Source organism: Haliotis cracherodii, unplaced genomic scaffold (assembly GCF_022045235.1).
Source record: "Haliotis cracherodii isolate W230 unplaced genomic scaffold, xgHalCrac1.p SCAF_13, whole genome shotgun sequence".
NCBI classification, from domain to species: Eukaryota; Metazoa; Mollusca; class Gastropoda; order Lepetellida; family Haliotidae; genus Haliotis; species Haliotis cracherodii.
The window spans coordinates 4,872,474-4,887,488 of NW_027266268.1; the positions used below are offsets into that span (position 1 = coordinate 4,872,474).

Sequence of the window (15,015 nt, forward strand, 5' to 3'; positions counted from 1 at the left end):
CGATCATGTAAGATCTACAACTGTTGTAAGCCTATGTTAAAGTATGGGATTTACGATTGTCTCAGAACTACAACTGTCGTAAGCCTACGTAAAGTATGGGAGTTACGATCATCTTAGAACTACAACTGTTGTAAGCCTATGTTAAAGTATGGGAGTTACAATTGTCTCAGAACTACAACTGTCGTAAGCCTACGTAAAGTATGGGAGTTACGATCATCTTAGAACTACAACTGTTGTAAGCCTATGTTAAAGTATGGGAGTTACGATTGTCTTAGAACTACAACTGTCGTAAGCCTATGTTAAAGTATGGGAGTTACGATCATCTTAGAACTACAACTGTCGTAAGCCTATGTTAAATCATGGGAGTTACGATTGTCTTAGAACTACAACTGTCGTAAGCCTATGTTAAAGTATGGGAGTTACGATTGTCTTAGAACTACAACTGTCGTAAGCCTATGTTAAAGTATGGGAGTTACGATCATCTTAGAACTACAACTGTCGTAAGCCTATGTTAAAGTATGGGAGTTACAATTGTCTCAGAACTACAACTGCCGTAAGCCTATGTTAAAGTATGGGAGTTACGATCATGTTAGAACTACAACTGTTGTAAGCCTATGTTAAAGTATGGGAGTAACGATTGTCTTAGAACTACAACTGTTGTAAGCCTATGTTAAAGCATGGGTGTTACGATCATCTTAGAACTACAACTGGTGAAAGCCTAGTTTTTAGTATGGGAGTTACGATCGTCTTAGAACTACAACTGTTGTAAGCCAAGTCAAGGAGCAGAACCATCAGATTACAACAAGAAGACAGCTGAGGATCTGTTACAACAAGCAGCCAGCTGGGATCTGTTAAAACAAACAGACAGCTGAGGATCTGTTAAAGCCCAGACTCCCCACTAAATAGAACATCGCAGTCAATACCTGATCCAATTCTATCAAAGCTGACATTGCCTTCAAATCCGGAGTAGCTTCCTGAAAATAAATGCAAAGCATTTGATGACATTATCATACTATGTCATAATGTAAGCACTGCAAAACAAATCTAAGCATACAGTAAATGCATCGTTTTTATCTATTCTTGAGTGAGTGAGTGAGTGAGTGAAATGGGTTTAACGCCGCTTTTAACAGTATTCCAGTTATATCACGACATGTCAGCTTAATGTGGGAGGAAAGCCCGAAATGATGCAGGTCTCAGACGTTTACCACTTCGGTGAAACCCACAAGCATGGGTATGGTGCTGACAAACCTAGAAACAAAATTGGGGCACAGCGAATCGCGGCACCTTAGACGACTGGGCCACCCGTGCCCCCTATCTATTTGTGAAACACAGCAACTAACATTTAGATATCATATCCACCACCACCCGCACAATGATGACCAGTCCCTTAGGAATGTGCCCAATCCACCACCACCTACACCAGCCCCCACAATGATGACCAGTCCCTTAGGAATGTGCCCAATCCACCACCACCCGCACCAGCCCCCACAATGATGACCAGTCCCTTAGGAATGTGCCCAATCCACCACCACCCACACCAGCCCCTTAACAATGTGCCCAATCCACCACCACCCACACCAGCCCCCACAATGATGACCAGTCCCTTAGGAATGTGCCCAATCCACCACCACCCGCACCAGCCCCCACAATGATGTCCAGTCTACTTAGGAATGTGCCCAATCCACCACCACCCACACCAGCCCCCACAATGATGACCAGTCCCTTAACAGTGTGCCCAATCCACCACCTCCCGCACCAGCCCCCACAATGATGACCAGTCCCTTAGGAATGTGCCCAATCCACCACCACCCGCACCAGCCCCTTAACAATGTGCCCAATCCACCACCACCCACACCAGCCCCCACAATGATGACCAGTCCCTTAGGAATGTGCCCAATCCACCACCACCCGCACCAGCCCCCACAATGATGACCAGTCCCTTAGGAATGTGCCCAACCCATCATCGTCTAGTCTGGAGTTACCTGCAGCAGCGAGGAGCATCTTCCCCAGTGGAGGGTGGATGTCAAAGAAGAACACATTCCTCAGAAACAGGGACACAAACTTGGCAAAATGCAATTCATCAAATCTGAAAACAAACCACCATGAAATCATTATTGTGAAATCATAGTTATAAATGAGTGAATTAGCGTATGTTGTTTTACGCCAAGTCGGCAACATTTGGTCTATATCTGATTATCATGCATATCATAGCATCATGTAAATACATCAGCCCAGACCAGACAAACCAGTGGTTGATAGAATGAACACAGAACAGTGATTCACGTCACAGGGGCATGAATAACGAAGACACACAGTCAGGCAGGTCATTCGGTTTAGTCCTCAGCTTGGATTGGTTCTACAAACACAATGAGTGAGTGATTTGGGTTTAACACTGCTTTTAACAGTATTCCAGTTGTATCACGGCGTGTCAGCTTAATGTGGGAGGAAAGACCGAAGTGATGCAGGTCTCAGACGTTTACCACTTCGGTGAAACCCACGAGCATGGGTATGGTGGTGACAAACCTAGAAACAGAATCGGGGCGAACTATCTGGTATTTTAATCGCACATGTTGAGGGAATGAAAACTAGACACTTACAATTGTTGAAGATACGTGTCAAAGGGAGACTACTCTGCAAACATGTCATGTCAAAATGAAAACTAGACACAATCGTTGACGATACGTGTTAAAGGGAGACTACTCTCCAAATATTTTCAATAAAGTCACGAAAATGATTTTTTAAAATTAAAGTCCTTTCACATCACAGCTAATGATATAAAATAACGTTGAAAAGCAAATTTCTGTACCAGAATTTTCAGGTGAAATATGTGAGGTGGGTGTTGGAAAATCCAAGATGGCTGTTACTGACGGTATACGGTCTCATATTAGGTCAGTAACAACCATCTGGGATTTATACTGACAATATACGGGCTCAAATGGGGTTAGTAGTTCTGCTCTCTGATTGGTCATCTTTGCTGGCTCCCCCATTTCTATAGAATTTTTGTTTTCTCACATGAAGCACTGGCTGTAAGAAAATATTCAATCTCAAACAAAAATCGCAACAAAACTTAATATTAATGATTAAATGGTCCATCGTTTATACAGTTACTCTGGAATCCCAATAGATATAATGGAGGCTGCAGAAAAGTGAAGCACATCTTACACTACAGCTCTGGGTAGCCCTAGCTGCCAGGTCCGGGTAGCCAGGGACACAGCAGTGAGGATGATCTGCATAATGTCACACTCCAGCTGGACGGTGAAGGGTTTGTGTGGCGGTCTGGGATTACTGTCGGGGGCAGAACATTCATCCACGGTCACTTCACCGGGAATAGGAGCTCCGTCCCCCTGAAACAAAACACAGAATAGTTATTTACCATGTCAGCAAAAGTAGATCCACAAAATTAAAAAATTCTGCACAGCAAATTGAAACGCGTTACACGACTGGGCCACCCAAGCCCCACATCAGTCAATGGCTGCTGTTCAGTGGCAGCCAGTGGCTGCTGTTCAGTGGCAGCCAGTGGCTGCTGTTCAGTGGCAGCCAGTGGCTGCTGTTCAGTGGCAGCCAGTGGCTGCTGTTCAGTGGCAGCCAGTGGCTGCTGTTCAGTGGCAGCCAGTGGCTGCTGTTCAGTGGCAGTCAGTGGCTGCTGTTCAGTGGCAGCCAGTGGCTGCTGTTCAGTGGCAGCCAGTGGCTGCTGTTCAGTGGCAGCCAGTGGCTGCTGTTCAGTGGCAGCCAGTGGCTGCTGTTCAGTGGCAGTCAGTGGCTGCTGTTCAGTGGCAGTCAGTGGCTGCTGGTCAGTGGCAGCCAATGGCTGCTGTTCAGTGGCAGTCAGTGGCTGCTGTTCAGTGGCAGTCAATGGCTGCTGTTCAGTTCAGTTTGGCAGCCATTCATCATTGTTCATGCTGAACTATGGCATTCTACAGTAGGAGGAATACCTGGTCTCGGCGGCCGAGAGACACTGTCTCTGTTGCTCCACCATCTTCACTGCTCATCTGCTCCATCCTTTATTGCACCAACTCTGAAACAAATGATGACACATTATGCAAGGCTAAAAACACCCAACATGCTACACAAGAACTATTCATGGGCTTCGGGCATTGTCAGGGGCCATCTTAGTAGAGCAGGATCTTGGAATCCAAACTAAACATGCTAAATACCCTTGGTCATATTGGCAGGCAGATATTATTTTTTATTTTCATAAATCATGTTAACATGTACTTTAACATTACACTCAACCTGTTCAATGCAATAATCATCTCTAGTTCGAAAGTCATCTAAGTCAGAAAGGAGCATAGTCGTAATCACAGAGACTTGTAACGCAAAAATTAGCTGCAACAAGAAACTTAGGACTCAGGAACACAAACTGCTGATCATGCTGATAAAATAAGCCGGTACTGAACCTCTGTCCCTCTCAAGACCGATGGACAACAACTTTATCTTACTGCACACCAAATTATATTGTAGGTATATATATATATAGACATTTGAAAAGTTTTTTGTTTCGTTTGTTTGTTTGTTGTTTAATATGTTTAACTACACACTCAGCAATATTTCAGCAAAAAGTATTCAAAAGAAAAATTCAAAAGTATAATTTTCAAAACTTCCCTATGTAGTTCTATGTATTAGCTGATGTATATTTGTGCACTCACACGACAATGTATTTATGCCTCACACTATTGTCACTCCCTATAACATCAAAGGCATTAAGTTGGTCATTGCCTATGATTTGCCTACGTTTAACTCATGTTTAAATTATGTCATAGGCATTATGACACAAATACTGTTGTTGTGGGTCACCTATGACTACGTTGATGTTTACATTAAAACTGAAGTGCTGTTGAGTGGTGAAAGATGTTCTTTGCATAAACACGATAAAGGAGTTGAGACAAGCATAAATATCTGGACTCCCTTTTTTTATATTTTATGCTTATACACCTGAAAAAATCAGTTGTCTTTACTTACATACACACAGATACACGTACACACACGTACACACACGTACACACACACACACACACACACACACACACACTGCATACTGCATACTGCATATATATTGCATAATTTGTCCAAATAGGTCATGGCAAAATTAGACATCTAACCACTTAAAAAAGTAGCAGACGACAGAAAACTGAAGAACTTAGAGTTATTCCCTCTAGATCTATTTCACCTTGAAAAAATCATATATATCATAAGAATGGTGTTGAATATCATTAAATAGAAATACAAACTTGCTGTTGGTATGTTGCATATGTAATGCCATCTGTCTGGCAAATCGAGCAGGGAACATATGAAATGCACCGTACATGTTAGCGAGGTAGATTGGAAATAATGAAATAGGTCTCAGCCAAACACAATTAAACATTCATGTGTGAGGTAAGATAAATTGTCATAACCAGTGTCAGACTATATAAAAAGATACTTTTAAATCATACTCTCACTGATCATGTCCATATAGGCCAGTAAGGTGTAGCTGCTATTTTTTTTTCATTACAAGGCCTTGTGTCATGATGGCCTATATTTGTCCTTGTGTCACGTTTGTTTGGGAATTGTAATAACATCTTAACATGTAAAACAAGTACACAAGACCACATCTTGAGAATGTCACTTAGAGTTGTCTCTTTCAATCACATGGACAGACGTATGGCCCAGCCCAACCTGTATTACTTGTTCTGGCAACAAATGTACATACACAACGGACAGCCAAACAAACAAGCCATTCGAGCTTGCATCCTTGTGACACTGACTCAAAGTTGGGCATGTGAAGGTTCACAAAACCAGTGATAAACCCCGTGTTAAAACAAAGATTTATAATTTTTAATAATACCCAGCTAGGTATAACGAAACCCCCGACTCAAATGTTAAGAAATCATAACCTCTGTTTTGTTTTTATAATTATGTAGGCCTAGGGTTAGGTTACCCTATCTCGTGCAAATTTTTTAATATGGGTTACGGGCGGAAACCTTTCCTACTTATACGTTTTGAAATACACGCGTGAGCTTCTAAGAATAATTAAGCAAATGACATAAATCATAATGATGTGTTTGACAGGTGGATGCTGATCATTTTGACTCTTCTACGATGTCTACTGTTTGACATCATAGTCAAGAAAATACACATAAATGTTGCCATAAAATCATTTTCAAAATATTTAAAAACATAAAACAATACTGACTTTTATATCCCGTTCAAAATGACTCCCGAAGCGTCGATCTTCTCATCAAGCACTCATCTTCTGATGGTTGTGATTGGCTTCTATGGGAGGTAACTCTCATTCTGCGAGTCAGTAGCCACCCACAATAAAATATTTAACAGTGACCGAACTCCGGAGACCAATTTACGGATCAGACGAAATAACTGAAATTTCATGTTTAATAACACTACAAAAGGTTAGTATATCACTTTTGCATATTTCAATTATTTTTCCAAAACTGAATGTACAGCAATCAGAAATTGTGTAATTTTCCGGAATTTACAGGTAAACGGCACATCCTGCATGTTTCAACTTCCTCAGAACAGCGCAAAACTTACAACAATATACGCAGAAAGATATGTTGAAAAAACAGAAGTTATTTTCATCCTTAGAGAGGAACTTATTGATGCATTGCCTTCTGTCTCCAGTTTTTGAATAGTATTAAGAATATTTTCCAGAAATATAAAACCATGTGTTGGAACCCGTGTGGAATCCGGGGAAGAATATAGGTCCCCAGCAACCCATGCTTGTCGTAGAAGACAGCACAATGGATCAGGCGGTCAGGCCCGCTGGCTTAATCGATTGCACGTCATTGTATCCTAATTGCATGGATCGATGCTCACGATGTCAATCACTGGTTTGTTTGGCCCAGACTCGATTATTTATAGACCGCCGTCATATAGCTGGAATATTGCTGAGTGCGGCGTTAAACAACAGCATTAACAACAACAGTTATAGTTCGTTGATAGTCATTTTGGCGTGAGATAATGTTGTATTCTGTTTTTATTGTACATCACTGTGTTCTCTATTCTGACTTGGGGGCAAGGGTGACTCAGTCCAGTAGGCGCCGCATATACGCTGTGCAGACTTGCGTCACCCAATGACCGTGCTTTCAAATCCGAATTACGACTTGACAATGTTACTTGGTTTGTCGGAAACAGTGCCGTACTCGCGGTAAACGACAAAGACCTGCACCGCTTCGGGCTTTCTTCCTACATTCAATTGTCCTGCATGTGGCGTACAAAGTTGTTCCAAGAGGCGTTAAATAAAACTCACTCAATGTCAGACAAAAATATAACCAAAATGTAAATAGACGGACGCGTGTGCCTCTTTCTATGCCTGTATGTGTGCATCTGTATCTGTCCCTAGTGGCGACGACAGTGCCTACTGAGTCCACTGGACGAGGACCACATTTTTCTAGAAGCAGAACGATTTCCTCTCCAAGGAGGTTAGAGTGGTGGCTGCCTTCTTGAGAAGTATCTTCTCTCAGGTTTCTCATCCAGTGTGTGTGTGGACCGCTTCCGTGGTTTAGTGGTAGAGCGTCCGCCCGGAGATAGGAAGGTCGTGGGTTCGAACCCCGGCCGCGTCATACCCAAAAGACGTTTAAAGATGGCACGTGCTTTTACCCTGCCTGGCGTTCGGCTTTAATTATCTAAAACAATAGTAGGCTCGGAGTCAATATACTGTGTCTGAGTGCGGTATTCATGTTAAACTGCGTCATTGTATCTCAGTGGGCTAGCACTATAAAATCCGCATTAGTCCGGACTAGTAGAAACAGACACATACACACGTTAAGCCCCATTTCACCTCACCTCACCAATGAGTGAGTGAGTGAGTGAGTGAGTGGGTGAGTGAGTGTGAATACCCTTTGGCTTCCATTTTTAACGAGTCCATCCTTTGGAAACTATGTCCAGTGAGTCACATCCTGTAGCTCCAACGTCCAGTGCGTCACACCCTGTGACCCCAACGTCCAGTGCGTCACATCCGGTAGCTACAACGGTCAGAGTCACAACATGCCCAGATCGCCAGCAACCAAAATGAGATGACCATACCAGGGACAGTGGTGACTTACGATACCTCCGTTATATGCACGGTTCCCCAGCAGGATTTACACCATCCCTTCAGCTGCTGGCGATTGTAGTGAGTGAGTGAGTGAGTGTGGTTTTACGCCGGTTTTCGCGTTATTCTAGTCATATCACGGCGGGGCACACAAGAAATGGGCTTTAATAATGGTCCCATGTGGAGTTTAAACCCGAGTCTTCGGTCGAGCATGCCCTGCTTGACTGTATTGATTTTTCAATCACAAGGGATCATTACTTCAAAGTTGCATCGCTCCAAGATCTTTTACATAATAAATATATATTAATATATAAATAATATTTACATTCAGTACCAGCGACTAAAAGTTTTTATTGCAGGAATATCATCTTATGTTTACAATTTCACCTACTTCCGTTGCGTCATTGCACGCGCGTTTCCTCGGAAATTACGTAGTCATCTCGTGGGTCATAGATGTTCAGGTGGAGGCAACGCGGCGCAGCCCCTCAGCTGTGGTGATACACCTCGGCTCTAACGACCTAAACTCCATTAAGTCAAGCCAGCTCCTCTCGCTATGGAGACATCTATCATCCGCATCCAGACACACCTACCGGTTACCCACGTATGCTTTTCTGGCATTCCTCAACGCTGTTACTGGCGCAACTCACTCGACCCACGTAAGGTGGAAAAGAGCAGATTGAAGCTGAACAGGCAGCGGTCTGTAAGTCTGTAAGTCTGAACCGACAATCCAGTGACTGACATCATGAGCATCGATACGATGACATGCATCAACTAAATCAGCGAGCCTGACCAACCGATCCTGTTAGTCGCCTCTTACGACAAGCATAGTCGCCATTTACGGCAAGCATGGGTTGCTGAAGACCTACCCCGGATCTTCACGGGTCGGATGTAAGATGACACAGGTAGCATCTTGTAACGCCAGGTTACTATCTCTCAGATAAAGGAATGACTACACACAATCAACAGACCATCTGTCGCAATACATATTTTCATTAATTCCACAACGTTGTATAAATATCTACAAATCTTGATTTTATCAAAGACGAGATTGAAGATATGTCGAGAAAGTTCACACTGATTGACATTTCGACACGCTGCAAACTTCAGGGACAGACGTATCTTAAGCGAAATGACAGTAAAATATTTTTCATACTGGCCTCGATTGTCCATTACTAAAATGAAATATGCTGAGAACCCAGGCCATATATGTGTAGCTGAACATTATTCAAAACAGTTTATATTTAGTAAAATATACCTGCAGGTTGTTTGTGTGTTGTTTAACGCTGCACTCAGAAATATTCCAGCTATATGACGGCGGCCTGTAAATAATCGAGTCTGGACCAGACAACCCAGTGATTAATATGATGAGCATCGATCCACGCATTTGGGATTCGAGGACATGCACCAACTAAGTCAGCGAGCCTGAGATCCATAAGTCGCGTCTTACTGTAAAACCCGTACACTGTAAAACTTGTGTTGGAATGTAAACACAGACAAAGACATGTTTAGATCTAAACATGATAATTAGGAATGTGTTTAAATTGTTTGTTTGTTGTTTAACGCCGCACTCGGCAATATTCAGCAATATGATCGGTCTGTAAACAATCGAGTCTCGACCAGACAACCCAGTGATTGGCATCATGAGCATCGATCCACGCAATTTGCCTGACCACCCGATCCCGTTAGTCGTCTCTTGTAAGTATAGGTTGCAATGGCGCAATTGGGATCGCTGACATGTATCAACCAAGTCAGCGAGCCTGACGACCGATCCCGTTTGTCACCTTTTACGACAAGCACACTCGCCTTTCACGGCAAGCATGGGTTGCTGAAGACCCATTCTTCACCGGATCTTCACGGGTCGTACCTGCAGGTAGAACATCGACAGCTGTGATAGATAAGGTTAATTGACAAATACGTATTTGTACACTGCCCGGCGTGTTTGTTGCATGGCGCCATATGGCCTCTTCGCCGTATTACAACCGCCACGAGACTAAGCAGAGCACAACAGCACATGGAACGGTGAGTACACGCAGTGCCTATGAAAGTCGAAACTGAATTTGATCTGCGACGAAAGTTTCTCTTAGGAGCAAGATATGGCCCATTATGGCGAGACAATATTTTGTTTGTCGTTTAACGCTGCACGAAGATATTCTGACGGCGGTCTCTACATAATGAGTCTTTACCAGAAAATCCAGTGACTGACAACTTAAGCTTCGATCTAAGAAACATTGGGATACGATGACATGCATCAACCATTTTATTATTTTTGTTTTGTTTATTAATTTTTTTGTTTAACGCCGCACTCAACAATATTCCAGCTATATGACGGCGGTCTGTAAATAATATAGTCTGGACCAGACAAACCAGTGATTAATATCATGAGCATCGATCCATGCAATTGGGATCCATGACATGCATCAACCAAGTCAGCGAGCTTGACCACCCGATCCCGTTAGTCGCCTCTTACAGCAAGCGTTGGTTAGACCTATTCTCTGCCCGGATCCCCGGAATATCTCTCCCCATTAGCGTGTAACCGTATAGTAGAAGTGACAGATTTAGGAAACGCCTTCGGGGTAGTTCTTGGTGGGCAGGCACTTGGTGCATCCTCACGGCGGCAGGTGTCAGTAGTTATGTGACTCATGTGGTTGCTTAGGAAGATCCGGATTGAAATGGATTCAGCAACCTATACTTACAAGAGGTGACTAACGGGATCGGGTGGTCGGGCCAATTGCGTGGATCGGTGCTCATGATGTCACTCCGGTAGAGGTCGAAGTCGAGGTCTGGTCGAGACTCGACTGTTTACAGATCGCCATATTATATCTGGAATATTGACTAGTGCGGCGTTAAACAACAAACAATTAAAACACATTCCTAAATATAATGTTTAGATCTAAACGTGTGTTTGTCTGTTTACATTCCAACACAGTTTTACAGTGTACGGGTTTTACAGTAAGACGCGACATAATGGATCTGGTGGCCAGGCACGGTAACTTGGTTGATTGCATGTCATCATTGATAGTTGATCGCAGTATCGTCTGGTCCAAACTCATTTTACAAACGGCCGTCATACAAGTTGAATATTGATGAGTGTGGCACACACACACATTGATAGACGTGTTTGTTTTGTTTTTATTCCCAGATTACCACAAAGAATGGCGGCAATTTCTAATCTGGCGTTTGTATTTTTCACCATTGTTGCTCTGACATTGCTGGTCGTTCTTGTATCAGTATCACAAGGTAAGGTTTCCACAAGATTGTATCAAGATTTGAATGTTACCATAGCAACATGCCCCCCCTTTCATTCCTACTACTCAGCCGCAAAAGAAACTCAAGATATACCTAACAGGCGAGTTATGCTGCTGCAGGATATGTCTCTTGTGGGTCCAGGGGGCACGGGTGGCCCAGTCGTCTACGGTGCCGCGATTCGCTGTGCAGAGTTGCGTCCCTTGAGCATGCCAGAAACCTATGATTGTGGGTTCGAATCCCGGTTCGCCCAGATTATGTTTCTAGGTTTGTCAGCACCATACCCGTGGTCGTGGGTTTCACCAAAGTGGTAAACGTCTGAGACCTGCATCACTTCGGGCTTTCCTCCCACATTAAGCTGACACGCCGCGATATAACTGGAATACTGTTAAAAGCGGCGTTAAACCCAACTCACTCACTCTTGTGGTTCCAGCTATGAGGACGAGCGTTGGGCGAAAAAAGGGAAAGACAAAAAGGCCTGAGGACTGGTTCAATGTAGCGTTTTGACGCTATAACCCCTGCGTGGAACAATATTTTGGATGACCCCAGCTCCAAATCTTTGGTTCAGTCCATTGCAGCCCACTCCATGGTGCAATGGACACAAGCGCTGCTCAAGATCCTGACCCTACCATCCGCCGTCACACAGAGAAGATGGCGTTCATCCATTGCTGATGACGCCATCGTTCCTGACGATGTCGGTCTGTAAAGATGGGCACTCAAACACGACACAAAAGATGCTGCTGGCGACGAGACGACGTCACACTGATAGGTCGCTGGTAGGTGCCGATTGTGCGCAGAGCAAACGGTTCAGCAGGCGATGGCGACCACTAGGTTGACGGTCATCGGTACTGCTAGTAGTTGTTACGTGCACATTAAAAGATTTGCTACAACCTTTGTACTCTGACCAGCAGCTTACAACTGCCTGTTGTCTCTCGATTGCAGTTAACATCGCCATCGCTACTGCATCGGTCAAATGAGTGGAAATCGAGGGTAAATTTTATACCCATCGCTACCTCATTCTGCACGTGCATCTTGATTTGCACAAGGAATTTTCGCAACCGCTCCCTCTGATTTATGTGAGGTTGCGTTTGCGCTAATGTTTTTTGTAGGACCTGAAACACGAGCTGGGTTTTCAGGAAAGGATATTATGCAGGAAAACGTTTACTTACACCCAGTCCCCCAAAAGAATGTATCTGAATATGATTTGTATCAAAAATGTATATAGAAATTGCGTTTCTCTTGCGGTTAAGTGTATATATATTCCAGCCCATGAGGATCAAGGGTAGAATAGGTCTTCAGCAACCCATGCTTGCCGTAACAGACGACTATACTTGTAAGAGGCGACTAACGGGATCGGGTGGTCAGGCTCGCTGACCTGGTATAGATGCATGTCATGGATCCCAATTGCGTGGATCGATGCTCATGATGTCAATCATTGGACCATCTGGTCCAGACTCAATTTTTTACAGACCACCGTCATATGGCTGGAATAATGCTGAGTGCAGCGTTAAACAACATACAAACAATATAACAGATGGCTTAGTAAGGAACTGTTGTAAGACTAGTAAAACAACTTGATTGTTTGTTTCAGATTATCTATCGCTGATTATGTCACTGTCAACGAAGGCAAGTTGGGACTTAAATGATGTTTTAAATATTGATGATATTGATATGGATCGAAAACCAATAGCACTAGTTAACAGTCTTAACTTCCGAAGGATGTCAGTCAAGCAATCAGTATATAGGTGTTGAAGTCTATCAGGCGCCAAATGACAAAGTAATTAACTGTGTTTAAGTAACAAAACCTTATCTAAAAATGTCAATAACAACTATTTTCTGCTGTTAGGATGAACGTGGTAGATGTGCGTAATGGCCAAAATAATATTTTGGCTCAGTGACAGGTTAATAATACCCCAAAGTTCCATTAGGTCTACACTCTTAGTTGTGCGGGGCCACTACGAGTGACCCAGTCGTCTAAGGCGCCGCAATTCGCTGTGCCGAGTTGAGCCCCTTGAGCACGCCAGAAACCTATGACTGTGGGTTCAAATCCCGGTTCGCCCCAAATATGTTTCTAGGATTGTCAGCACAATACCCGTGCTCGTGGGTTTCACCGAAGTGGTAAACTTCTGAGACCTGCATCACTTCGGTATTTCCTCCCACATTAAGCGGACACGCCGCGATATAACTGGAATACTGTTAAAAGCGGCGTTAAACCCAACTCACTCACTCACTCTTCCCTCTACCTAATATCACACGTTCAATCGTCAAGCCGAAAACCCAGGTTCGATTCCCAATATGGGTACAATGTGTGAAGCCCATTTCTGGTGTCCCCCGCCGTGATATTGCTGGAATATTGCTAAAAGTGGCGTAAAACCATATTCACTCACTCCTAATATCACAAAGTCCTTCTATGATTCTCATTTACAGGACAAGGTTGACCTCTCCTCGTCCCAGAGTATTGATGAAGTAGATCTCGAACATGCCGCTCGTCTTGAACGTGTTAAACATGTTTGCAAGAAGCATTTCTTCGAGCCGCTGTGGTACAAGATTGTATTCACTATCGATCCAAACAGTTCAGCTGCGTTCTGTGCCATCCCTAAAGTTGGCTCTAGCACATTGAAGAGAATGCTTTATTGGTTGCACACAAATCAATCAGAGTCATCTCCCTTTGCGTTAAACGGAAACGCAATCCACTACGTCACTGGGATGAAGCAGTATTTCCAAAACGCACAGAGCGTGTCTCCTTACAAAACGTTCATGTTCGTTCGAGATCCTTACAAAAGACTTTTTTCGGCGTTTATAGACAGGTTGTTTATCCCTTCATATAAAGAAGGTAGTTTTTCGAAGCAAATTATCAATCGTGTAAGATCAGAACCTGACGTCAACGCTCGTGCATGTGGATTCGACGTTACATTCACAGATGCCGTACTATTCGTGATACTCACCTACAATACTCCTAAAATAAGTGAATGGCACTTTTCACCCCAGAGGCTTTTCTGTCACCAATGCGAAATCAACTATGATGTCATTGGCAAGATGGAAACCTTTTCCCGAGATGTGAGATACATATTACGAAAATTTGGAATGAAAGATGTTTCGGTAGACAGCAAAGAGATGTCGTCGGACAGTGATATTAATATTATGATGGACATTTCAAACGCTTCTTATACTATACGTCATACCATGTGCATGGCGACCATTGACGTTTTCAGGAGACTTTGGAAAACCTTTCAAATACGAGGTTTTCTTGGAAGACATAATCCCTTCCCGCTGCGGCAAGGTGATGCTTTATCACTGGAAGGATTCCAGACCCTGCTTCGCTCTACCTATAAATCTGACGAGTCTTGGCGGGGTTCCGGGAGACACCAGCAACGCGAACTAGCCCTGATCGAGGCCTACAGGACGGTTCCTATGGTATATCTAGAACGACTTAAGGAGATTTACAGACCCGACTGTGAACTTTTTGGATATGACCCAGAGCCCCCAGAAGTATTCAACAGGGATGTGAAATTTGAAAACTTTGGCTTCTTCTCCCATTTTAAGCAACATACTTATCGTTTTTAATACCAAACATTTAAGTGATGATGATGATGATGATGATGATGATGATTCTCTTTTTATTCTCTTTTCTTTTCTGGCGATTGGTAAGTTTGATATATGGAGAAAATGTAATTGAATAAATACATGTTTGTCAGTGTGAACTTATTCAAAGTGTGTTTTTTTCTTTGATTTCAAGTGTGCTG

The 15,015-nt window shown here is 43.3% G+C and overlaps 2 protein-coding genes across 2 annotated transcripts in view; one reads left to right on the forward strand and one right to left on the reverse strand.

Annotated features, from left to right (window-relative positions):
- The window catches only part of LOC139459526 (protein O-mannosyl-transferase 1-like), a 40,860-nt gene extending 34,610 nt beyond the window's left edge, over positions 1–6,250 (reverse strand). The window contains exons 1-5 of the mRNA XM_071241052.1: positions 6,173–6,250; positions 3,933–4,015; positions 3,163–3,344; positions 1,983–2,086; positions 924–974 (exon numbers count right to left, since the gene is read on the reverse strand). Coding sequence (XP_071097153.1) covers positions 924–974; positions 1,983–2,086; positions 3,163–3,344; positions 3,933–3,998 — 403 coding nt within the window. The 5' untranslated portion in view covers positions 3,999–4,015; positions 6,173–6,250. The remainder of the gene's footprint in view (positions 1–923; positions 975–1,982; positions 2,087–3,162; positions 3,345–3,932; positions 4,016–6,172) is intronic.
- Positions 6,251–9,985: 3,735 nt separating this feature from the next.
- On the forward strand, positions 9,986–14,876 carry LOC139459417 (carbohydrate sulfotransferase 10-like). Its single transcript, XM_071240869.1, has 3 exons — positions 9,986–10,048; positions 11,841–11,966; positions 13,700–14,876. The coding sequence occupies exons 1-3, from the start codon at positions 9,986–9,988 to the stop codon at positions 14,834–14,836; spliced, it is 1,326 nt and encodes a 441-aa protein (XP_071096970.1). The 3' UTR covers positions 14,837–14,876.
- The last annotated feature ends 139 nt before the right edge of the window (positions 14,877–15,015 follow it).

What these genes read in the sequence shown, in the direction of transcription:
- LOC139459417 (XM_071240869.1), top strand. Translation starts at nt 9,986, where the DNA reads ATGGCCTCTTCGCCGTATTACAACCGCCACGAGACTAAGCAGAGCACA. An exon ending in GCACAACAGCACATGGAACG is followed by an intron (nt 10,049 to 11,840) that starts GTGAGTACACGC and finishes TCTTTGGTTCAG; the next exon opens with TCCATTGCAGCCCACTCCAT. An exon ending in ACGCCATCGTTCCTGACGAT is followed by an intron (nt 11,967 to 13,699) that starts GTCGGTCTGTAA and finishes TCTCATTTACAG; the next exon opens with GACAAGGTTGACCTCTCCTC.